The sequence below is a fragment of the Orycteropus afer genome, unplaced genomic scaffold (assembly GCF_000298275.1).
Source record: "Orycteropus afer afer isolate SDZICR_OR568_19922 unplaced genomic scaffold, OryAfe1.0 scaffold00020, whole genome shotgun sequence".
NCBI lineage: Eukaryota > Metazoa > Chordata > Mammalia > Tubulidentata > Orycteropodidae > Orycteropus > Orycteropus afer.
In genome coordinates this window covers 202,093-227,152 of record NW_006921607.1, presented here as the reverse complement: position 1 = coordinate 227,152, position 25,060 = coordinate 202,093, and the positions used below count along the sequence as shown (strand labels likewise).

At 47.0% G+C, this 25,060-nt stretch overlaps 1 protein-coding gene across 1 annotated transcript in view; it reads right to left on the bottom strand.

Moving 5' to 3' along the window:
• The window catches only part of ADRA1D (adrenoceptor alpha 1D), a 32,761-nt gene that overhangs the window by 7,359 nt on the left and 342 nt on the right, over positions 1-25,060 (bottom strand). Inside the window, exon 2 of the mRNA XM_007934674.1 lies at positions 24,192-25,058. Coding sequence (XP_007932865.1) covers positions 24,192-25,058 — 867 coding nt within the window. The remainder of the gene's footprint in view (positions 1-24,191; positions 25,059-25,060) is intronic.

Below are 25,060 nucleotides of genomic sequence, written 5' to 3'. Positions count from 1 at the left end.
TGGGGGCTGGTGTATCGCTGTGGTGCTGGAGGCTATGCCACCAGTATTTCAAATACCAGCAGGGTGACCCATGATGTTTCAGCAGAGCTTCCAGACTAAGGCGAAAAACAAGGAAGGGGTGGTCCACTTCTGAAAAAACCGGCCACTGGAAATGAATAGTGAAACGTCTGATAGGGTGCCAGAAGAGCCCCTCAGGTTGGAAGGCACTCCAAATATGACTGGGAAGAGCTATTTCCTCAAAGTAGCGTTGATCTTAATGTGATGGAAGGATTAAAGCTTCCAGAGCCTCCATGTGCTGATGTAGCATGACTCAAAATAAGGAGTACCAGCTGGAAACACCCATTAATAAAAGGAACATGGAATGTATGAATTATGAATCTAGGAAAATTGTAAGTTGTCACAAATGAATTGGAATGCATAAAGATTGATATCCTAGGTGTTACTGAGCTGAAATGGACTGGTATTGGCCATTTTGAATCAGACAATCATATGGTCTACTACACTGGGAATGACAAATTGAAGAGGAGTGGTATTGCATTCACTGTCAGAAAGAACTTTTTAATATCTATCCTGAAAAAACAACACTGTCAGTGACAGGATAATATCCCTATGTCCACAAGGAAGATCCGACCAGTTAGTACTATTATTCAAGTTTACGCACTAACCACTAAAGCCAAAGATGATGAAATTGAAGGTTTTTACCAGTTTCTGCAGTCTGAAAGTGACCAAACATGCAATCAGGATGCATTGATAATTACTGGTGATTGTAATGCAAAAGTTGGAAACAAAAAAGAAGCATTGGTGGTTGGAAACTATGTTCTTGGTGAAAGAAATGACACTAGAGACAACATGACAGAATTTTACAAGACCAACAACTTAACATTGCAAATGTGTTTTTCTCAATAACATAAATGGCAACTATACATGTGGACCTTGCCAGATGAGATACACAGGAATCAAATTGACTACATCTGTGCAAAGAAATGAGGGAGAAGCTCAATATCATCAGTCAGAACATAAGTTCATATGAAAGTTTAAGCTGAAGCTGGAGAATATTAAAACAAGTCTGTAAGAGCCAAAATACGACCTTGAGTGTATCACACCTGAATTTAGAGACCATCTGAAGAACAGATTTGGTGCATTGAACACCAATGACCAAAGACCAGATGAGTTGTGGGATAGTATCAAGGACATCATACAAGAAGAAAGCAAAGTGTCATTAAAAAGACAAAAAAGAAAGAAAAGACCAAAATGGATGTCAGAAAACAGCCTGAAACTTGCTCCTGAATGGGGAAAAGCTAAAGCAAATGGAAGAAATGATGAAGTAAAATAGCTGAACAGAAGATTTCAGTGGGCAGCTTGAGAGGACAAAGAAAATTATTATAATGAAATGTGCAAAGACCTGGAGTTGGAAAACCACAAGGGAAGAACACACGCAGCACTTCTCAAGCTGAAAGAACTGAAGAAAAAATTCAAGCCTTGAGTTACAAATATTGAAGGATTCTATGGGCAAAATATTGAATGATGCAGGAACCATGAAAAGAAGATGGAAGGAATAGAGAGTCATGGTAACAAAAAGAATTGGTCGATGTTCAAGTATTTCAGGAGGTAGCATATGACTGAGAACCAATGGTGTTGAAGGAAGAAGTCCAAGCTGCATTGAAGGAACTGGCAAAAAACAAGCCTCCAGAAATTGATGTAATACTCATTGAGATGTTTTAACAAATGGTTATGACACTGGACATGCTCACTCATTTATGTCAAGAAGAAATTTGGAAGACAGCTACCTGGCCAACTGAATGGAAGAGATACATATCTGTGCCCATTTCAAAGAAAGGTGATCCATCAGAATGCAGAAATTATCTAATAATATCATTAATATCACATGCAAGTAAGATTTTGCTGAAGATACTTCAAAAATGGTTGCAGCAGCATTGACAGGGAACCACCAGAAATTCAAATCAGATTCAGAAGAGACATGGAATGAGGGCTATCATTGCTGATGTCAGATGGATCCTGGGAGAAAACAAAGAATATCAGAAAGATGTTTACTTGTATTTTATTGACTATGCAAAGGCATTTGGCTATGTGGATTGTAACAAATTATGGATAACATTGTGAAGAATGGGGATTCTAGAACACTTAATTATCCTCACGAGGAACCTGTACAAAGACCAAGAGGTAGTCATTTGAACAGAACAAGGGGATACTGAATGGTTTTAAGTCAGGAAAGGCGTGTATTAGGGTTGTATCCTTACACCATAGTTAATCTGTTTGCTGAGTAAATAATTGGAGAAGCTGGACTATCTGAAGAAAAACACAGTATCAGGATAGGAGACTCACTAACAACCTGTGATATGTAGATGACACAATCTTACTTGCTGAAAGTGAAGAAGACTTGAAGTAGTTACTGATGAAGATCAAAGATTATAGTCTTCCGCATAGATTACACCTCAACATAAAGAAAAAAAAAATGGCCACAACTGGACCAATAAGTAACATAATGATAAATGGAGGAAAGACTGAAGTTGTCAAGGATTTCATTTTACTTGGAACTATAGTCAACGCCCATGGAAGCAGAAGTCAAGAACTCAAATGATGTATTGCTATGGGCAAATCTGCTGCAAAAGATCTCTTTGAAGTGTTAAAGAGCAAAGATGTCACTTTGAAGACTAAGATGTGCCACAGTACTTTCAATTGTCTCTTATGTGTCTGAAAGTTGGGTAATAAAGAAGACTGCAGGAGAATTGATGCATTTGAAATATGGTGTTGGTGAAGAATATTGAATATAACATGGACTGCCAGGAGAACAAATCTGTCTTGGAGGAAGTACAGTCAGAATGGTCCTTAGAAGTGAGAATGGCCAGACTTCGTCTTTCATACTCTGGTCATGTTATCAGGAGGGACCAGTCTCTGGAGAAGGGTTATCATGCTTGGTAGAGTAGTTGTTGTTGTTGTTTGTCGTCGAGTTGGCCCCGACTCATAGTGACCCCTCCTTGGGTTTCCGAGGCAGTATCACTACGGAAGTAGGACTGCCCAACCTTCCTTGGGTCAGCAAAAAAGAGGAAGATCCCCAAGACGACGGACTGACACAGTGGCTGCAACAATGGGCTCAAGCATAGCAACAATTGTGAGGACGGTGCAGGACCAGGCAGTGTTTCATTCTGTTGTACACAGGGCCACTATGAGTCACATCTGAATCCATGGCATTTAACACCACCACCACCACCCATCCTCAGCCAGCTCTCTCCCCTTTCCTGCACCAGTTCCTTTGAACCTCTTTCCCTCTCTCTGAGTCTTGTGGTGGCCCCTCCTCCTACCCCAGAGCAGAAGATCTCATCTCCTATATTGCAGAGAAGACAGGGGCCAAAGAAGTTGGGCACTTGCCCAACCAACTCCTCTCCTAATCAGAGTGCGACTGCAGCCTTCTCTTCCTTCTTTTAAAAGAAGGGTGTCTCTCCTTTTGTCTAATGTTAATGTCCCTTGTGTGTCCATTGCTCTAGCCAAGTGGCCAATCTGGCTTCTTGCCCTCTGGCCCCAGAGCACTCCCCAGTCTTGCCTCTAATGTTACACATGCTCTATCTGTTTCTGGAATTTTCTTTCTCTTTCCTCCATCCTGTAGTGCTAGCTGCAGTGGCACTTCTTCCTGGAAACCTTCTTTATACTACTCTCTCCCAATCCCTGAGACTGCCTATCACAGCTGCTCCCTCTTGGCGGGGTATCTGGCTTTGGCCTCTCATCTCTCCCCACTCTCCAGGGCACACTATTGTCTCCTCTTCCCAACCAGGTTGCCTTCTTCACTCAACTGCAGTCCAGCTCTGCCCCTGCACCCCGTCTACCTAGGCTCCAACCCATGGACAGTACTCTCACCCAACCTATATGCTCACATACACTTCCAGGATGCTGCACTCCTGGTTTGCCCTACTCTTCAATTTTCTTTGCTGCTTCTTCCTCAACTCATATGGCTAAATGTAAGAACGCCTCAGTTTAGTCTTTAATTTCTTCTCTTCTCATTCTCTTGGAAATTTCATCCAGTCTCATGGTTTCTTTAATTTTCAACAATCACCACTATTTAGTACCAAAACTTTTTCATGACCCTCAATAGACACTTTGTACCATTAAGCGTAACTCCCCATTCCCTCCTCCCTGCAGCCCCTGGTAATCACTAATCTACTTTCTGTCTCTATGCATTTGGTTATTGTAGATGTATCACATAAGTCAAGTCATCCAATACTTGTCCTTTTGTGTCTGGCTTATTTCATTCAGCATATTTTCAAGGTCCACCCATGTCATAGCATGTATCAGGACTTCATTTCACTTTATGGCAGAAAGATACTCTGTTGTATGTATACACTTTTGTTTCTCCATTCATCTGTTGATGGACACTCGGGACACTTTCCACTTTTTGGCTCTTGTGACTAATGCTACAGTGAACATTGACATACAAGGATCTGTTTGAGTCCCTGCTTTCAAGCCTTCTGAGAATATACCTAGGAGTGGAATTGCTGTGTCATATGATAACTCTACATTTAACTTTTTGAGGCACCACCAAACTCTTTTTCACAGTGGCTGCTCCATTTTACATTTCCACCAGCCATGGACGAGGACAATGTCATCATTTTAAATACTAACCTTAGGCTGACAATGCCACATTTATATCTACAGCCCCAACTTTTCTCCTGAATTCCAGGCTCACAGATCCAGCTGCCTCCCAGACATCTCCACATAGGTGTCTCCTGACATCTCACACTTTGTTATATATGGCCCTTACACATCATTAGGGAAGACAGTCAATAAATAAGATAAACAAGGAAAATGTCAATGTATAGATAGTAAAACATGCAAAGGGAGAAAAAAAAACAAGGGATGGAGGGCAGTGCAGGAAGACAGGGTTATGTGTGAGAAATAGAAGAGAAAAAAGAGGGGTGAAAAGGGAGAGAGAGAGAGAGAGTAGTAGAGGGAAGGGGAGTGAGCTGTGGCTGGGTGGTGGTATACGTTTTGGATAAAGTGGCAGGAAACGCCTGTGGAGAATGTGACATTTGAGTAAAGAGCTGAATGGAGTGAATGAATCATGTGGACATGCAGGGGAAGAGTGTATCAGGTAGATGCAACAAGTGCAAAGGCCCTGAGGTGGCCCTGGTATGTTCGAGGAACAGTAATGAGGTGAGTGTGGACAGGACAGAGTGACTGAGGGCAGAGAGGAAAGAGATGACTTTAGAACTCAGCCACTCCCACTCCCTGACTCCTCTCTCCCCCCTTGACCCTGTCTGAGAAGCCATCATCTCTCTTGCCTGGATTAATTCAGCAGCTTCTCACTGGTGTTTCCCTTGCCCCTGCAGTTTATTCTCGACATGGCAACCAGAATGATTCTCTAAAAATACAAACTGATCATATCTCTTTTCTGCTCAAAAGCCTCCAACAGCTTCTTGTCCCCCTCAGAGTAAGAACCTATGGCCTACACAGCTCAACAGATCTTCTCACTACCCCCTCACTCTGTTCCAGCCACACTACTGTCCTTGCTACTTCTTGAATATGCCAGGCACACTTCCACCTCAGGGCCTTTGCACTTGCTTTTCCCCCGTCTGGAATATTCTTCTCCCAGACAACCACAAGGCTCACACCCTTACCCACAGTCAGACCATCCCGACTTTCTATGTTACACTGCGTTGTCCCCGCAACCTGCACTCCCTGACCTCTGTAGCTGGCTCTAGTTTCTCCCTGGGTGGTGCCAATGGTTAAGGACTGGACTACTAACCAAAAGGGTGGCAGTTCAAACTCACGCAGAGGTACCCTAAAGTAAGGCCTGGAGATCTGCTTCTGAAAGGGCACAGCCATGAAAACCCGGTGAGGCAGTCTGCTTTGCATTCATGGGGTCACCATGAGTTGGAATCAACTCGATGGCAAGTAATAACAACAACAGCGATTGTGCTAGTTGAGTTGGTGGATTCATTTATCCACCAACTTTCTCTGCAGTGGAAATCCACGGGCAGGACCTGTGCCTGTTTTGCTTGCCGCTGCATCCCCATTGCTCAAGAGACCTTGCTGAGTTTGCTGAATGAGCTCCACTTCTTTATCCTACATATCTAACTGGTCACCTTGGCCAGTGCACTGGAATTTCTCTCCAGCCAAGCCGCACCATTCACCTCGTTCTTGAATCCTCTGCCTAGAGTCATCCTGTGTAGGTGGCTGCAGCAGCCCCTAACAACCTCAAGGTCTCAACCCCTGTCTTCTCCACTCCTCACACAGTTACTGGGAGGCTTTTTCCTCAAAAACTAGTTCCTGCCCTTTCCCTTTTGAAAACCATCAGTGGCTTCCAGCAGCTTTGGGAAATAAGCCCAAACTCATGCTGTCTTCTGGGACCTAGCACTGTCTTCTTGTTTCCCTCCAAACTCCAGCCACGTCAACGACAGCAGCTCTTCCCACATGGGCTGGGCTCCCTCTGCCTTTCTGCTCAGCCCCTCCTGCTCCCAAGGAGCCTCTGCTTCCTCCCACCCACTCCTCTGGCTTTAACTCAGGTGGCCTCCCCCACCAAGTCTCAACCGTGTTCCTTTTTACCTGTGTCTGCTCTGGTAGCATAGTGCCTAAGGCACTTGACTGCTTACCAGAAGGCTGGTGGTTCAAACCCACTAGCCACTCCTCAGAAGGAAGGTTGGGCAATCCTACTTCTGTAGTGATACTGCCTCGGAAACCCAAGGAGGGGTCGCTATGAGTCGGGGCTGACTCGACGGCACATAACAACAAGAAGAAGCACTTTAACACATTATTTTACTGCTTTATCTTACTAGGTTTCTAAATACCAAAAATCAAACTAGCTGCCCTCAAGTTGATTCTGACTCATGGTGATGTATCAGAGTAGAAATGTGCTCCATAGAATTTTCATGGCTGTGACCTTTTGGAACCACATTGTTAGGCCTTCCCTCTGAGGTGCTTCTGGGTGGGTTCGAATCATTAACCTTTTGGCTAGTAGCTGAGCACTTAACTGTGCCGCCCAGGGACAACTTCTTCTTCTTCTTTTTTTTAATTGTGATTTGAGTGAAAGTTTACAGAGCAAATTCACTTTCCATACACCAGTTTCCATACACTTTGTCTCATGACATTGACTACAATTTACCACAATGCAACAGCTCCCCACCCATTTCCTCCCCATAGATACCTCTTCCCTGTATCCATTCCTTCATGCACTCCTGCCCCCTGAGCTGTCTCCCTGTGCATAAGCAGCCCTTCTTTCTCCCATGATTGTTCTCTCCAAGGAGTGTATCTACCTCAGGTAAATGTTCACCTCCTATGCCTGTCTTTTGTTTGGCTGGAAACCACAGGTGTGGCTTCAGTTCCAGGCCTGAAGGGCAGCTAAGGGCCACAATCTCAGTGGTTCTACCAGGCTCTATCAGACGAGCAAACCTGGTCCCCCCTTTTTTTTTCCTCAAATAATTTTGAGTTTTGTTCTACATCATTCTCCTCTCTATCCAGGATCCCCTACATAGATCCCCCTCCGAGTGGTTGACAGTGGTAGCCAGGCACCAACTAGTTCTTCTGGTCTCATAGTTATATAGGCTGAGGATCGCATAGTGTACCAGTCGCTAGGCCTAATTGTTTCCATGAATCTTTGGTTTTCTTCGTTCTTCTTTGCTCTGGACAAGGAGAGACCTGTCATTGCATCTAGATGGCTGCCTGCAAGCTTTTAAGATCCCAGTCGCTACTCGCCAAGTAGGAGGTGGAACAATGTTTTATGTAGTATGTTATGCCAATTGAGCTTGATGTCCCCTGCGACTATGGTCCCAAGCCCACAGGTTCAACTACTCGGTCCCTCTGGGTAGCTGACTGTGACCAAGAAGTGACTACAACCTTGTCCCAGGGACTTCTTGTACATGTCTTGAAGTTGGGGATTAATTTTTCTTTTTATTCCAGCTCAACAGATCCTCCCACCTCCCCCTCACTCTGTTCCAGCCATACTGCCTTCCTTGGTACTTCTTGAGGATACCACACACACGTGCCTGGTCCAGAGCTTGGGCTCTGAAATATCTATTGAATGAAGGAATAAATGGCATTTGGATAGATGGATTCTAATATGCAGAGGAAGGAAATGAGAACTAGTGCTTCTGAGTGGTCAGTACCTACTAGCCTTCAAGCTGGGCCCTTTTTGTCAAACCCTTCATTTAATCCTCATGACATCTCCATTGTACACAGATTCAGAGATGTGAAATCACTTGTCTTAGGTCCCCCAGATGGTGCGGCAGGGTCAGGATTTGAACCCAAGTCAGTCCTGTTCTAATGCTCTTGTTCTTCTCATGACATCATGAAAGGACAGAACCTTGCCCTGGTCTTCCAAGGGCCCCGTGATCAACTTGCTTTATTCCTTCCTGTTCTGCCCTGTGCATATGTACCCAACCCTACCTCTGGGCCATCACAGGAGGGTGATGGCCTCAGCTGTCCTCCAGCTAGCCTGTCCACCTCTCTCCACAGAAAGTCTCCCCCCTTCTTCAGACTTGGGTATAAAACTAGCTTCTGCTAGAGCTTTCAATGATTAGCCTCACTCCACCTGAGATCTAGGGAGGTGGGGGTGATTCCTGGAGTTTTATCTTGTTGTTGTTGTTGTTATGTGCTGTCAAGTCAGACCCAACTCATAGCGACCCCTCCTTGGGTTTCCGAGGCAGTATCACTACGGAAGTAGATTGCCCCATCTTCCTTCCAAGGAGTGGTTAGCAGTCAAGTGCCTTAGCCACTATGCTACCAGAGCTCCCGGAGTTTTGTCTTGAGCACCTCTTAAATCTGTCCACACCAGGTCACATGGCATTGTTGGCCTTCTGTATGGTCTCAAGGGTGCCCTGTGCGGCCTGTCCACATGGGATTTAGTTTCTGTGCATTCAATCCATGTCTATGGAGACCAATCAGAAGGGCTGGGCTGTTGCCTGCTTGCTGGAGGTGTGTCTCAGGAGACAAGTGTCAAACAGACCCCAAACTCTTGGGAGGAGCCTCAAAGAGCTGCTGTGCCATCTCCTTCACCTCTTACAAGTCTTTGCTCAAATATCACCTTTAAGGTTTGAAGTACATGCTGTTGGTGCCCTACCAAGGTTGCCTTGGTCTGGTGGCACCTCCACTCTTTACCTGCTGTTGAATATTGGCTGATAACGGCTCATTGCCCATGTTGGTCAAAGGGAACTGCTTCAAATGCAGAGATGACACGTCCTCCCCCAACTCCCACCCCCGCCAAGGTGGGCAGACCGCAGTGACAGACTAGAGTGAAGATAGGAAAGGTTGGCTCCTTGCTTCAAGGTAGCACGATTCTAGGGTGCCATTCTACTCAATGGCAACAGGTTTGGTTTTCGGTTTGGTAGATTTGCTCCAGAGATCAGTGTCAGGCCAAGGCCAGACTTTGTCTGAGAGTATATCCTTGGTTTAGATCCTTCTCGTGCCCTCTCCTGGTTTCCTTACATCCTCACAGGTTTCTTTAGACAGCCTCCTTCAATAAATCACCTGTATAAGAACCCTGACTCAGGCTCTGTTTCTAGGAAACCTGACCCAAGACATTGTAAAGTACATGGACATGTCTTTAAATTCTTTTGCTTGGTCCTGAACCTTGGATCCAGGGCTTGGCCTTTGGTTGCTGTTATGGCTTGAATTGTGTTCTCCAAGGGGCTCTGGCAGTGTAGTGCCTAAAGCACTTGACTGCTAACCAGAAGGCTGGCAGTTCAAACCCACCAGCCACTCCCTGGAAGGAAGGTTGGGCAATCTACTTCCATAGTGATACTGCCTTGGAAACCCAAGGAGGGGTCGCTATGAGTTGGGGCTGACTCGACAGCACATAACTCAACAACAAAGATGCTGGAGTCTTAACCCTGGTACCTGTGAAATGTGATCTTATTTGGAAAGAAGATCTTTGCAAATGTAAGTAGGATGAGGCCATATTAGAGTAGGGTGCCAAATCCAATATGACTAATGTCTGTATTAGAAGACACAGAAAGAGAAATGTCATGTGAAGACACAGAAATACAGAGGGAACAACCATGTAAAGACAGAGGCAGAGACTGGAATTACACTGTCACCTGGAAGACCTGGAGCTGCCAAAAGTTAGAAAAGACAAGGAAGTATCCTCCCCTAGAGACTTCAGAGAGAGCTGGGCCCTGACAACATCTTGATTTCAGACTTCTGGCCTCCAGAATTGTGAGAACTACTGTTTTAAGCCACTTAGTTTGGGTACTTCTTTATGGCAGCCTTAGTAAATGTATATAATTGCCATCAAACTCTTCTGCCCACTGCTGGGAAAATATAGGCATGAATGTGCACATTTGTGTCCATTTATCCTCATTCAACAGGGGGGTGAGATGGAGGGGAAGTGGCTGCATTTATTGCCAAGGAGGAGCGGTGGTAAGAATGCAGGTAGGAGATGACTACAAAGACAGCCCTGTCTGCTTCTCTCTCTGCTCTTTGTTCTTGCCCTCTCATTTGGTGAATCTCCACCAAGCCTGTCTGTCTGCTTCTACCTGGCTCCCCCCACTCCCTATACTGGGCCCTTTTGGCTGGCATCTAGCGTAATGTCCAGAGGGGTTGGACATCCACTGGTCAGACAAACCCACTCCCTGGCATGTTTGCTGGGCCAGCCCAGCTCACATATTCTTGAGGAAATTGCAACAGCCTTTGAGATGGAGAGATGTTTGATGCCTGGTCTATTATAGCCCAGTCCCTTCTCCTAAGGAACAGCAATGACAAAACCCAGGAGATGCTTCTGAGATACTGGTAGTGCAGGGAGGGGTATGGTTGGAGCTGAGCAAACAGGCCCAGCCTCACTGAGGACAGAAAGCTCTGAAGCCAAAGAGCAGACTGTGCGATTAATAGCACTCTTTTGACATCACCAGGGGGGAACTTGTTCTTGGCAGACTGTCAGGATACACAGCCAGCCTTGCTTATAACTTGCAACCAACCATGAAATATCAGGCTGCACCCCAGTCCCCCACTTCTTGCTTCCTCCATCACTAGTGACTTTTCTATGCACAGTAAACCACTCCTACTGGCCAGAAAGATACAGGGGGTGGGGGGAGGGCTTAAAGATACCACATCCTTCTTGAGATTCAGATCTCCTCTGCGAACAGGGCTAGGAGAGAATGAATTCCCAACCTCAGATTCCTCTCTTCTCTCCCAGTTCTCCCTCAGCTACTCACTGAGTGGTTCTGGCCCTGGAACTCAACAGGTCTTTTCCTAAGAGAGGTTGGGACCTCTACGCCCTAGCACACTTCTTTGCTATATTATAAAGGGTAGTCAGACAAGAGTCTCTAATAAGGTGTCAATTGAGTTGAGACCTGAAGGCCCTGCAGAGGAATGAGTCATGCATGTATCTGAGGAAAGAGAATTCCAAGCAAAGGGAAGAACATATGCAAGGGCCCTGAGGCAGCAGCATGCTCTGCACATTGGAGGGACAACCAAGAAATAAAAACGGCTGGTGCAGAGACAGAGAGGGGGAACAGTGGCCATTTTTGAAGCACAAACAATCATGGAAGGCTGTCAGAAAGAGATGAGTTTGTCATTTGGGGCCTGGATGGGGTCAAGGTCTCAGATGGATTGTAAAGACATGGAAGGGTGAATTAAGAGCACTGTGGGGCTTGCTGTACCAAGCCAAATCTCTTGAATTCCTTGCACTTCCAGTTTTTCATGGTGAGAGGTATTGGTGAAGCCCTCTGGCTTGAGATGGATGAAGTCAGAAGTCTGTCTGGATCCTCAAGACGCCTGAACTCCCAGGGGCTAGCATGAAATTCTCGTTTGACCCTAGATGCCCTTCTGCAGCTGCAAGGAATTGAGGGGTGGGTCCCAGAGCCACTGAGGCTGCCTGGTGGCACCTGAGATGGGAAAGATTAGTGGACATGCCTCTCCTGTGTCCTCGTCTCCTCTAAGGCCCAGGTGGGCCCCACTATTTCCTTCTAATTCTTTTTTTCTTCATCTCTTCATCTTCTTCTTTCTCTCTCTTCTTCTCACCTTTCCTCTTCCTCCCCCTTCTTTCTCCTCTTTGTTGTAACTTCTTAACTCACTTATTTCCTCATCTGTGGCCTTGAAATGTCCACACCACAGGCCCTGAGTGACCACGGCTACAGTCCCTGCCAAATAGCCCTCTTACTTAGACAAACTGGTCCCTGATCCAAGCACAAAGCTCTCAGCCTTGGGACCACACTGACAAATGGCTCATGTTTCTGAGCAGAACAGTAACGATGCCATGAGGAGAGAAGGTTCCCATTCAGGGGTCACCCTGTCTGAGAGTCCCAGTACTGAGTTGTCTGTGGCTTAACACTAGGCCCTAACACTGGTTTTCAGGGCCGGTAGCCCATTCTCCTGAGTCAGCACTCATAAAAAAAGGGAAGGCAAGCCCTCCACCACTCACAGGAGACTTCTGAGTGGGCACAGAAATCAGGAATAGATAAGGGCTCTGGCAGGGCCAGAGGTGACTCTAAGACTGCCCTTGAGAGGTGGACTCACGAGCTGTTGAAGTCTGTCTAGGCCTATGAGAGAATTAGGCCAGGTGGGAAGGCATCATATCCGATGGCAGTGCTTAAGACTCCCTCATGGCCTTGATTCAAGGTTGGAGACGCACAGAACTGAGCCTGGGAGATGTGTGCAGAGTCTGAGGGGTTCAGTGAGACATTAAAAATATGGCTGATGACTGACCCTTAACCCTAGCCCCAGCTTGACCTCTGGCCCAACCTAGGCAAGAAATAACAAGGATGCTGGAGTCACTTATAAGCTGGAGGATTTTAGGCAGGTTATACAACTTCTCTCTGCCTCAGTTTTCTCATCTGTAAAACGGGGCTTCTAATAATATTGACATCATCCATCTATCAGTATTGACATCATCCATCTGTCAGTTTGTCATACTCTCATGGTTTGCACCTTGTGACTCTGGAAGCCATGCCACTGGTATTTCAAATACCAGCATGGCCACCCATGGTGGATAGGTTTCAGCAGAGCTTCCAGACTGAGACAGACTAGGAAGAAAGTTGTTTGAACAGAATAAGGGGACACTGCATAGTTTAAAATCAGGAAAGGTGTGTGTCAGGGTTCTGTCCTTTGACATACTTATTCAATCTGTATGCTAAGCAAATAATCAGAGAAGCTACACTATATGAAGAAGAATGAGGCATCAGGATTGGAGGAAGACTCATTCACAACCAGTGATATGCAGATGACACAACCTTTTGTGCTAAAGTGAGGAAGACATGAAGCACTTACTGATGAAGATCAAAGACTACAGTTTCTGGTATGAATCACACCGCAATATAAAAATAACAAAAATCCTCACAATTGGACCAATAGGTGACATCACGATAAATGGAGAAAAGCCTGAAGTTGTCATGGATTTCATTTTACTTGGATCCACAATCAATGCCTATAGAAGCAGCAGTCAAGAAATCATATGATGTGGGAAAAAAAAACTTATGCTGTATTATTGCACTGGCAAATCTGCTGCAAAATATCTCTTTAAAGTGTTCAAGAGCAAAGGTATTGCTATGAAGACTAAGGTGTGCTTGACCCAAGCCATTTTCAATAGCCTCATATGCATGTGAAAGTGGGACATCGAAAAAGGAAGAGTAAAAAAGAATTGATGCATTTAAATTGTGGTGTTGGTGAAGAATATTGAGAATACCATGAAAATGAACAAATCTGTCTTAGAAGACGTGCAGTCAGAACGCTCCAGAAATCTTCTCCATAGAAGAGAGAATGGCCATACTTCATCTCTTGCACTATGGTCAAGTTATCAGAAGGGTCCATTCTGTGGAGAAGTGTATCATGCTAGGTAAAGTAGAAGGTCAATGAAAAAGGGGAAGACCCTTAATGAGATGAATACAGCGGCTACAATGATGGGCTCAAGCATAGCAATGTTCGTGACGATGGTGCACGAACGGGCTGTGTTTTGTTCTGTTATATGTACATAGGGTCACTCCCAATTGGAACTGACTCGATGGCACCTAACAAGAAGAAGGAAGAAAGCTCTTGATCTACTTCCAAAAATAAGCCAATGAAAAACCTACGTCCGAGGCACAATGATTGGTCTCTATTCACCTGGAGCAACAGAGATAGAAGGAGAATCAGCAACAGGAGGAAGATATAGAATGTGTGGCTAATTGTCTCCATGAACAACTGCCTCCTTTGCCAAGAGACCAGATGAACTGGATGGTGCCTGGCAACCATTATTGAATATTTTGATAAAAGATTCTATAGAAGAATCCTAATCAAAAGGGGGAAAATGCAGAACACATTTTAAATTCTCATGGACTCCAAACTTTCACAGAAAGCCAAGCAGACTGGATGAACTACTGAAACCCTGAGATAATCTATTGTTCTGGGATAATCTTTAAACCTAAACCTAAAATATACCCTGTAATCTTAAAACCAAACAAAAGATTAGCCTAACTAGTAAAAAATGTCTGCCTTGAGCATTATACTCTTTTCAGAACTACCTACATGGGATCAAAGTGAAAACAACAACTCAAGAGATTAGATAGGAATCTTAGGGGGCAGAGAGTTTATGTTAATGGAGGAGGGGGAACAATTCAGAAAAGGAGGGTGAGAATGGTTGCACAACTTGAAGAATGCAATCAATGCCCCTGAATTGCACATGTGGAAACTGTTGAATTGGTGCACGTTTTGCTGTGTACAGTATCAACTACAACAACAAAATAAATGTCAAAAAAAAAACCCTAAGGGTCACAATGGTCCAATCTATAACCGATCATGGCAATGGGACAGGTAGCAGTTTTGTTCTGTTGTATATGGTGTCGCCATAAGTCAGGAGCCAATTCTACCACAACTAACAACAATTTGAGGTGGGTACATGGGCCAAGTTTGGTGCTGGGAGGAGAAGGAAGGTGGAGTCACTGCAGTCTCAAGGCCAGGGTGTCAGCACGGGTCACCAGCAGGACAATGGAATCACACTGGGTGACCAGAGTATGGATGAGATAGTGGAAAACGCTTGTGACTCCAATAGCCAGGCCTTTAATGCACAAAGTGAAATAATCAAGAGGCCATCAGATGTTGGGACAAACACGCCAGCAGCAGTTGAGCATAGAACAAGACCCTCAGGGGAGAAAGGCTGGACACCAAGGACAGAAGCCCACCCTCATCAGCATATAACTGTATTTCCTAGCTCAGTTCACTGAATTAGTGACCAACTCAGTTATCAATGAGCAGCTGAGAGCACAGTTTGTGGTCTCTAAGTTGCCACTGTTCACTACAAGAGATCAGTGCTTGTTGGAGAAATGGTTGATTCCAAGTCAGGGACAGGAAATGTACAAGCTGAGCCTGGAACATCTCATCAGACCAGGAAGCAATGATGCACTCAACTCAACCAGGCTGTGCCTGGTCTCAGAGGCCAACTTACAGGGCACTCACTGGTCAAAGATGGGCCCGCTGAGCTCCAAAAACAAGGATGTCTAAAAATCACGACATTATCAAAGTACTGAAAACACCTCACTAGTCATCTTTGGAAAGAATGTGTGGGAGTTGCAGCTTATTCTGATAAATCAGTGGAACAACCAAGCATCTATCCTGCCTTTGCTGAACAGGCTCTATTTCAATTAAGCAAACAGCTCACAGCAAATTCTTTATGAATTCCAGTGAATAAACACAGAAAGAATGGTAGAAGTAGAATTAAAAAAAAAAGAAAACCCAAACTCACTGTCATTGAGTTGATTCGACTCATAACGACCCCTCCTTGGGTTTCTGAGGTGGTATCTCTATGGAAGTAGATTGTCCAATCTGCCTTCTGAGGAGTGGCTGGTGGGTTTGAACCGCCAGCCTTCTGGTTAGCAGTCAAATGCCTTAGGCACTATGCCACCAGAGCTCCCTGAAGTAGAATATCACCACCTTAAGTCTGAATGAAATAATGGGTCCAGGCCATGGTCTACTAAAACCAGTAAGTGAAAGGCTGATGGGACACTTTACCAGGGGCACATTATAATGTCAGGCTGCCAAAAGCTGAACCCCTGATCCATCTTAACATCACAAAAGAGAACAAAACAAAACAAAACAAAAAACAATAAACCTGAATCAGATCAAGCCAGTTTATGTGGAAGTAAAGGGAATAGAACATGTTAATGGCACTACGAGGATGCAAACCCCAGGCTGTGGGATACTCTTTGGGACAAATAATCTGGTTCCTTCATCAAATAAACTGAAAGAAAAAAAGCAGCGGAGGGAAACATCAATTAAACTGAGGGGTGAATCTACCAAGTGCAATGTGTACACCCCTTTTGGATTCAAACAAATAAAAAATTTATGAGGTGACTGGCAACAGATACTTGATGATATCAAACAATTATTTTTATGTGTTATAATGGATTGTAGTAGTTATGCTTAAAAAGAGTTATCTTCTAGAAATATATATTGAAGTATTTGTAGATAAAATAGGAATTGCTCCAAAATCACGCTCAGTGGTGAGAAAGTGTGTGGGGTTGAGTTGAATCAAGTTTAGCCTTGGATTAATAATTGTTGAAGCTGTGTCACAGGTACATGGAGATTTATTTACCATTCTGTCTACTTATGTCTGTGTTTGAAACTTTCTATGATAAAAAAAAAATGAAATAAAAAAATCCCACAAACAAACCAAAACCTAAACAACAAACCTAGCTCATTGCTTATTCATAGTGACCATTCAATAAATGTTAGTGGTTATGTTTAAAGTTGAAAAAATTTGGTCACATAAATGGAGGGCCACCCCTATCTCACTACTACCACGCATAGTTGGCTTCAGAAGAGGGCTGTGCTGTGTTTGCCATGGCAGGATATGGAGAAGCCAAGGGTTAAGCCATTTTCTCCCTCTGGACACATTTACTGAGTACCTACTATGTGCTAGGCACTGTGCCAGATGCCACAAATGCAGAGATAGGATATGTAAGGCCAGCCCCTTTTTCAAGGAACAGTGGACAGTGATACCATTATTAAGGATTTGCCACAAGCACCCCTTCCTGTTCTCTACCTCCAGAGCACTGCACGGCCTCAGGGAGCCCATGGAGATGTGGCCATCACTTGGCCAACTGTCAGATGCACATCTCAAACCTATCCTTCACACGGGGCCACCAAAAGGTGTGTTCCAATCTGGACAGTAACTCCTCAGCATGGCTCACAGCCTCTCTTCTGCCTCCTTCCACCTTCTCTCTAACTCTAAGTAAGGCATGACGTACAGACAGTAAAGTTTATAAATCACCACCCAGACCAAGATATAGAACGTTTCCAGCACTTCAGAAGGTTTCCTTTCACTGTTTTCTATTACACACACACACACACACACCACTACTCTACTCTGATTTTTATCACCATTGATTAGTTTTGCCTGATTTTGAACTTCATATACATAGCATCATATGCACCCTTTTCATTCTGGATCTGAATTCTTTTGCCCAACATGTCTGTGAAATTCATCCATATTGTCTGTGTCAGTAATTAGTCATTTTCCTTGCCATATAGTATTCCAGTCAACAAACACACCACATGGAATTTATCCTCCCTCCTGATGATAGCATCTTGCCTCATCTCTTGACCCTCTTCTTACACACTCCACATTGCAGGTCTCCCAAACCACAAGGTGCCCAACAAATACTACATGTATTACTTCCTTTGCCTTCCACTTCCTGCAGTGTGTAAGAATATTGACAATGACTGCACTGTGACAAAAATATGTGTTTGGGGAGCCCCTAACTAAATCTGGGTATGGCCAAGGGGGCATGTAATATTATAGGGACAGAATGACATCAAGAGAGAGAGATCCAGGCATGGCTCACAGATGATTGGAGATGGAACTGGAATGTTGGCTGGACTGTCCTGAGACTTTTAATCTCAGAGCCTCTAGACAGCTCCTACACTTGGAGGTGTATTTGGGAGGTACTCTTGGCTTTGAGCTTCTGATGTTGCTTTTATGACCACATTCAGAGGCTGGATCAGAGGTTGGTGAGGCATTTACAGCTGGCCCACCCCACTCAATGCTGCAGTCCACCTTGAGCCAAGCCCACTTCTCAGGAGTCCCTCATGAAAGCCTGCAAGTAGCAAGCTTTAACTGCACGCCTCCCCATACACACTCTGCAAGGTTGGGTTCTTTGGGCCATTCAGCCTAAAGGATCCTATAAGGAGGTACTACGTACACAATTTCTCATGATTTCCCATCACACCTAGTGCTGTACTGGGGGTACATATCTGTCATGGGAAGGGTTGCCAAAAGCCCTCTCGACAGGCTCCCAAAGGCTAGGTGACCATATATACTTGACTGGAACTGGAACACTCCTGAAGGTGAACCAAAGCAAATCAAACCAGTTGCTCTGGGATTGATTTCGACTCATGGTGACCCCATGTGTGTCAGAGCAGAACTGTGCTCTATAGGGTTCCAATGTCTGGTTTTTCAGAAGTAGATCACCAGGCTTCTTCCAAGGATCCTCTGGGTGGACTCAAACCACCAGCCTTTAGGCTAGCAGACTAATGTGTTAACTGTTTGCACTAACCAGGGACTCCTTGAAGGTGTAAGGGGTACACTGCTAGTAATCATGCTGGGTCAACAGGCAAAACCCAGGGCTGTGAGAGCAAACCTGCCCATGAGGGTGTTCTCCACAAGGACAGATGGCTCCGTTGGGCACCGGATGCAATGTGGGGAGAGTGGACTCCCTCTCATAGGGATGAGGGATGCTTCCTGTGTCCACATGCAGCTCTGGCATCAGCTCTCCAGGTGCCACAGGCCGGCTGCTTGCTGTCCGGAATTATGGGGTTGGTCATGCAATGTCTAAGGTTCACATGGAGCAGGCTCTCGCCTGCCCTGGGGGGAATACTTGCCCAGCAGTTGTCTCTCACAGGAGATGAGGGGGGCCTGGGGTTTAGGGGATGATCCCCAGCCCTACTCCTGGCTCATCAGGATTTTAGGGGCTCAGTGTCTGTCTCCCTAGCTCTCCCAACCACTGACTTGAGTCCTCAGAGATCCCCAAGTATCAGGACACCCCATGCGTGGTGCTCCCTCCGCCCACCCCCAGCCTGACACACATTTCCGGTGTGTATATGGCAGTGGCGTTCAGGGACTCTGGGCCCTTTCCAGGGCTCTCCATGCTCTCTGGGCAGCTGGAGCCACCACTAACTGTGTCACTGCTGCACTTGGTGATGCTGCCTTCCGTTTGGCTGTGTGTGTGGTGGCGTGGGTGAGGATCACCATGAGGAGTTGGCTCAGACAACCCTGGGTTGTGGCCCAACTGGTTGCCTTTACTCCCATGGATTTGGCCCTTGCTGGCATGCAGTCCCTCTCTGTCTCTTAAGCTCTTAGGAGTGACCAGAGCCCGAGAGAAGGGAGGTGCCACCTGAGTAGATAGCTGTCTGGCTCCTGGCTGTTTCCTCCTAGTTCCTTCAAAGTGAGTGCCCCCCCCCCAGGGCTCTATCATTAGCCCCTCTATTCTCTTCTTCCTTACCTCTTTCAGGGAGACCCCACCCCATGCTCCTGACTTGGCCCCTCACCCAAGTTCCCAACATCCCCACCACGTATCTGGCATCTCCACACCAATACCTACCAATGCCTTGGATTCCACATGCCCCCCAAATTTGCTGCTCAGAATGCTCCCTGTTCCTTCAAGGGTACCTCCTTCCTCCCAGGGCTGGCGCAGTGCTGGAGGTGTCAGGAACCCTTGGCTCCTCTCCCTCCTGACAGTCTGCAGGCCAACCTGCCCCTACAGCAGGCCCTCCCCTCCCATTCTCCCCGCTGCTCCTGCTCTCCAAGCCACAACACAGCAGATCGGCAGATCGGGATATTCTGTTCCCTTACTTGGCCTCTGTCCAGCTTTCTCATTATTGTCAGATTCCACTCAATTCAGCTCCATCAGCACCCCTGGGTTCCGCTCCAGGATCCGTGAGGTGCCCTGGGAGATGTGGCACATCACAGACCAGCAGGAGGGAGGAAACAAGGACACCACCCTCGGAGTCCCCATGCTGGGTGTCAGGATCTTCAGAGATGGTGGAACTGAGAAAGCAGTGTGCGTTAGCAAGGGGCAAAGGGCCAAGGGATTCAGGGATGACTTCCCGGAAGAGAGGGACATATGATCTGGCCTCAAAAAACAGGAGCGTCATGCAAGTGCCAACTGTAATAGGAAAACTGAAAAACCTACACTCAGGCAGCGGTTGGATCCTCATACGTGGAGTAACTCTTAATTGGAATACTATGTTGTTGTTGTTGTTATGTGCCGTCGAGTCGGCCCCAACTCATAGCGACCCCTCCTTGGGTTTCCGAGGCAGTATCACTATGAAAGTAGGATTGCCCAACCTTCCTTCCGAGGAGTGGCTGCTGGGTTTGAACCGCCAGCCTTCTGGTTAGCAGTCAAGTGCTTTAGCCACTATGCTACCAGAGCTTCTATACTGCTGCTAAAGTGAACCAGCATGAATCAATCTCAACTGCATAATGTTGGGGGTGGGGAAAGGCAAATTGAAGATGAAATACAAAGTGTGGTGCCCTTTGTATAAATTCTAAAGATGGAAGGAACAATACTATACATTGTTACAGACAGACATTTCTGGTAACAACAGTGGAAACACGTGGTATACACCAGAGGCACCTCTGGGGAAGGAGGGAGAGAAGAGGAAGGAACCCACTCACTGCCACTGACTCCATTCTGACTCATAGTGACCCTTTAGGACAGAATAGAACTGCCCAATGGGTTTCCAAGGCTATCGATCTTTACAGAAGCAGACTGCCTCATCTTTCTCCCATGGAGTAGCTAATGAGTTCAAACCACCGACCTTTTGGTTAGCAGCTGAATGCTTTAACAACTCACTATGCCACCAGAGAGCTAATGGAAGCGACAGAAGAGGGAATTTAGCTATGGCTGTGCTCTACCTCTTTGAAAGAAGACAGAGAAAGAGATCTGAGGCAATGTGGCAAAATATGAACGTCTGTTCACTGCGTGTGATTCCAGGGACATGGGTGCTTGGTAAATCAGCGTCTTATCTAAGCTCTGGTGGTGCAGTGCCTAAGGCATTTATTTGACTGCTATAACCAGAAGGCTGGCTGTTCAAACCCACCAGCCACTCCTCGGAAGGAAGGCTGAGCAATCTACTTCCACAATGATACTACCTCAGAAGCCCAAGGAGGGGTTGCTATGAGTTGGATCTGACTCAAGAGCAATGAGTTGGGTTTTTTTTTAAGTAATCAGAAGGTTGGTGGTTTAAGCCCACCAGTAGCTCTGTGGAAGGAAGATGGGGCAATCTGCTTCACAAAGATTTACCACCGGAAACCCAATGGGGGTCACTATGAGTCGGAATTGACTCATTGGCAGTGGGTCTGTTTTTTTTTTTTTTTCCCCCAGGTTTATCTGTGCATTAAAAAGCCCTGGTGGCACAGTGGTTAAGTGCTTGACTGCTGACCGAAAGCCCAGCAATTCAAAGCCATGAGCCACTCCATAGGAGAAAGGCATCTCTGTAAAGATTTACACCCTTGGATACACTATGAGGCAGTTCTACTCTGTCTACAGGACCACTATGAGTTGGAACTGACTTGATGGCAATGGGTTTGGTTTGGTTTGGTTTATATGTGCAGTTTCTGCAACTAGAATGTTAAAGAGAAGAGGAATAAAAGGAAGGTGGCATTCTCTATACTGGTGAATCACTCCCTACAGGGGACCAACATGAGCCAAGGGGCAGGGGGAGCAGGAGGGAGCCTGGACCTAGGAATAGCTGGGCAGGGCCAGAGCAGGGACTGGGGGCAGGGGAAGGAAGCTGAGCTGAGGGTGTTCTAAATTCTGGTTGGGGTGGTTTCTAAAGAGAGGGAAAGCCAACTTTCTCTTTCATGCCTGTTTGTCCCCTCAAGTATGTTGCCTAGAGTCTACCCTTGCTCCACCTCACCCCATTACGTCAGTGGATGATTTCCAAATTGGTGATGTATTCATTCCTTACTCTGTAGTGAGTATCAACAATGAAAATAACTCATGCTGCACTCACTATGTGCACCAGTTACACTCACACACAGCAACTCATTAAATGGGGGCATTGGTAGCATGGTGGTAGTACGTTCACCTTCCATGGGGGAGGCTTGGGTTCGATTCCCAACCAATGCACTTGAGGTTCAGTTACCATCCACCTCTCTGTCAGGGGAGGCTTGTATGTGCTATAAGTTCAGCAGAGCTTCCAGACTAAGATGGAATAGGAAGAAAGGCCTGGTGATCTACTTCCTAAAATCAGCTAATGAAAACCCTACGGATCACAACAGCGCAGTCCACAACCGACCACAGGAAGGTGCAGGCACAGGACCGGGCAATGTTTTCTTTTGTTGTATATGGGGTTGCCATGAGCTGGGGGCCAACTGGATGGCAGCTAACAATAACAACTCACTGAATTCTCACAACAGCCCTATAGACAGGTATCACTATCATTACCACCATTCCTATTTCACCGACAAGGAAACAGGCACAGAGAGGTTAAGTGACTTGTTCGAAGTCACTCAGCTAGTAAAAGGCAGAGCTGGGATTTGAACCTAGGCTGTCTGGCTAGCTTTGACCCTAAGCTGTGGTCCCTACTGCTTAGTAGGCACTGTGCTGGGCACTGGGGATTCAGTGATTCCATGGTGACACAGCGGACACAGCCCTGCCTTCACAGATCTTGAGGACCAGTCGGGGAAGTCAGACATAAAACCAGTCAACACACACAGATGTCATTACGACTACTGATCCAGTGAAGGAAGAGTGCATTGTGCCTCAGGGAGAATACGGAGAAAGACATAGTCAAGACCGAGGGCTCTGGGAAGGCCTCTCTGAAGAAGGAACATTTAAGCCAAGACCTACAAGATGGGGACTTAGTCAGGAGAACAGCTAGATGGGATGGCAGTCCAGATAGAGGGAACAGCAAGTGCTAAGGCCCAGAGACAGGCATGAGCTGGGCACAGGTCAGGAACTCGAGGAGGGTCAGTGGGTATGGAGTTTGCAGTGAGTAAGGAGGAGCACAGCCAAGCTATGAGGGCAGGGAGGAGGCAGCCACCACCTAGGGCCTTCCAACCACTTGTCCGAGTTTGCCCTCACAGTCCTGGTTCATGCCTGTGGTCCCGGCACAAAGATTCCTAGCAACTTATTTTGGTTTGAACAATACATTTGAACGTCACCATCTCAGAGGCCATGGTAGACAGTTTGGGTTTTGTTCCCATGGTGGTGGAAAGGCACTGAGGGGTTTCTGTAAGGGAGTGACACCATCTCATTTATAATGTATAAAGGTCACTCTGGCTGCTGTGTGGAGAGGGCCTGCAGGGGAGCAGGAGAAAGGCCATTGTCTCCTTCCTGACGCAGCTGCAGCTGTGCAGGGAAGACGTTAGGCCTGTGGGTCAGCAAGGGAGGTCCTAGCTTGGGCTGGCTGAGGTTGCAGCCATGGCCAACTGATTCAGGGAACTCTGGGGATGCCAACGTGTCGCACAGATGCCGTTTTCCCTTCTCACTGTACTGGCCCAGCCTTACATCTCCCAAGAGGGGCTTCAAAGGGTAGGCAGAAGCCCCTGAGAAAAGCTACCTGGCTCCAGGACTACAAGGCAGCTTGTGGAAGAAATAGGAACGTTCCCCCTAAGAACTAAAGGACTCAGGCAATGTAAGAAATGGTGATTAACTACATTAGCTTTTGATTTGATAAATTGCCCCACTCTTTTCCTTTTAATCCCCAGCGGCCCCCATCTCCAAAGAGAGATTTCAGAAATGAAATCTAAGGGTATTCACAAAAACCAGTGGGAAGGGTAGAGGAATGAGGCCAGCTTCCAAACAGAATGTACGCTGGGGGAAAGCAGGTGGCTTCTGGTGTCTGCGGCTGTACATGCTGGTTGGCAAGGGCTTGGTGAATACATACATACACGGTAGGCCCGTCCACTCTGTGCCCTCACTTCTGGGTCTGCCCTGGACAGGGCAGGGGGTATGAATGTATATAGGGGGGCACGTACAAACTGACCACACACTGTGGGCAGAACCCACAGCTTTCCAAGGACCTTTGATATTTAGAGGGGTCAGTAGGTTAAAACAGGCCCAAGGCTTGTAATAGCAACGAAACAGAGCAGGCCGGGAAAGTTAGAAGCCTGCGAAATGAAACTCACAAGCATGAAGAGCCCTGCTTCTTAAGAGAATAGCGAAGTTACTAAATCAACCTTCCATGGAGAGTCAAGGCTCACCCAAGTTGAAGGAGGGTGAGGAAGATAGGCTCAAGGAAGTCGGGAAGGGGCTAGTGGGTAGGGGCTCACTCACCAAGCGGCAGGACGAAGAAAAAGGGGAACCAGCAGAGCACGAAGACGCCCACGACGATGGCCAGGGTCTTGGCCGCCTTCTTCTCGCGGGAGAATTTGAGCAGGCGCACAGAGAGCGAACTGCGGAAGTTGTGGCCCTTGGCGGTGCGCGCCTCGTGCGCCCCGTCGGTGCCTGTGCCCGCACCTCGACAGTGGATGCGTAGCACCACCTCCGAGGCTTTGCCCCGCTCGCGCTTGACGCCTGCCTCGAGGCTGCGCGTGGTGCTGCGCGCGACTAGGTACACGCGGCAGTACATAACTACGATGACCGCCATGGGCAGGTAGAAGGAGCACACGGAGGAGAAGACGGCGTAACCTGCCTCCTCGGTGATGCCGCAGAAGCGCTCGTCGGGAGGCACTGGCTCCTTCCAGCCCAGCAGCGGCCCAACGGATACCACAAGGGCTACTACCCAGAGCAGTGCAAGGATGGCGGCCGCCTTGCGTTCCGTCATGATGGCGGGGTACTTGAGCGAGTGGCGTACACCCACGTACCGGTCCACGGAGATGGTGCAGAGGCTGAGGATGGAGGCGGTGCAGCACAGCACGTCCACCGCGGCCCACACGTCGCAGAAGGCCCGCCCAAAGGCCCAGAAGCCCAGGACCTCCATGGTGGCAGAGAAGGGCAGCACCGTGGCACTCAGCAGCAGGTCGGCCACGGCCAGGTTGACAATAAAGTAGTTGGTGACCGTCTGCAGGTGGCGGTTGCAGGCCACTGACAGGATGACAAGCAGGTTGCCTGCCACTGCGGTGAGGATGAAGGCGGCCAGGAAGACGCCCACGCCCAAGCCCTGCGCGCTCACCACCAGACCCCCGACGGCCGCGGTGCAGTTC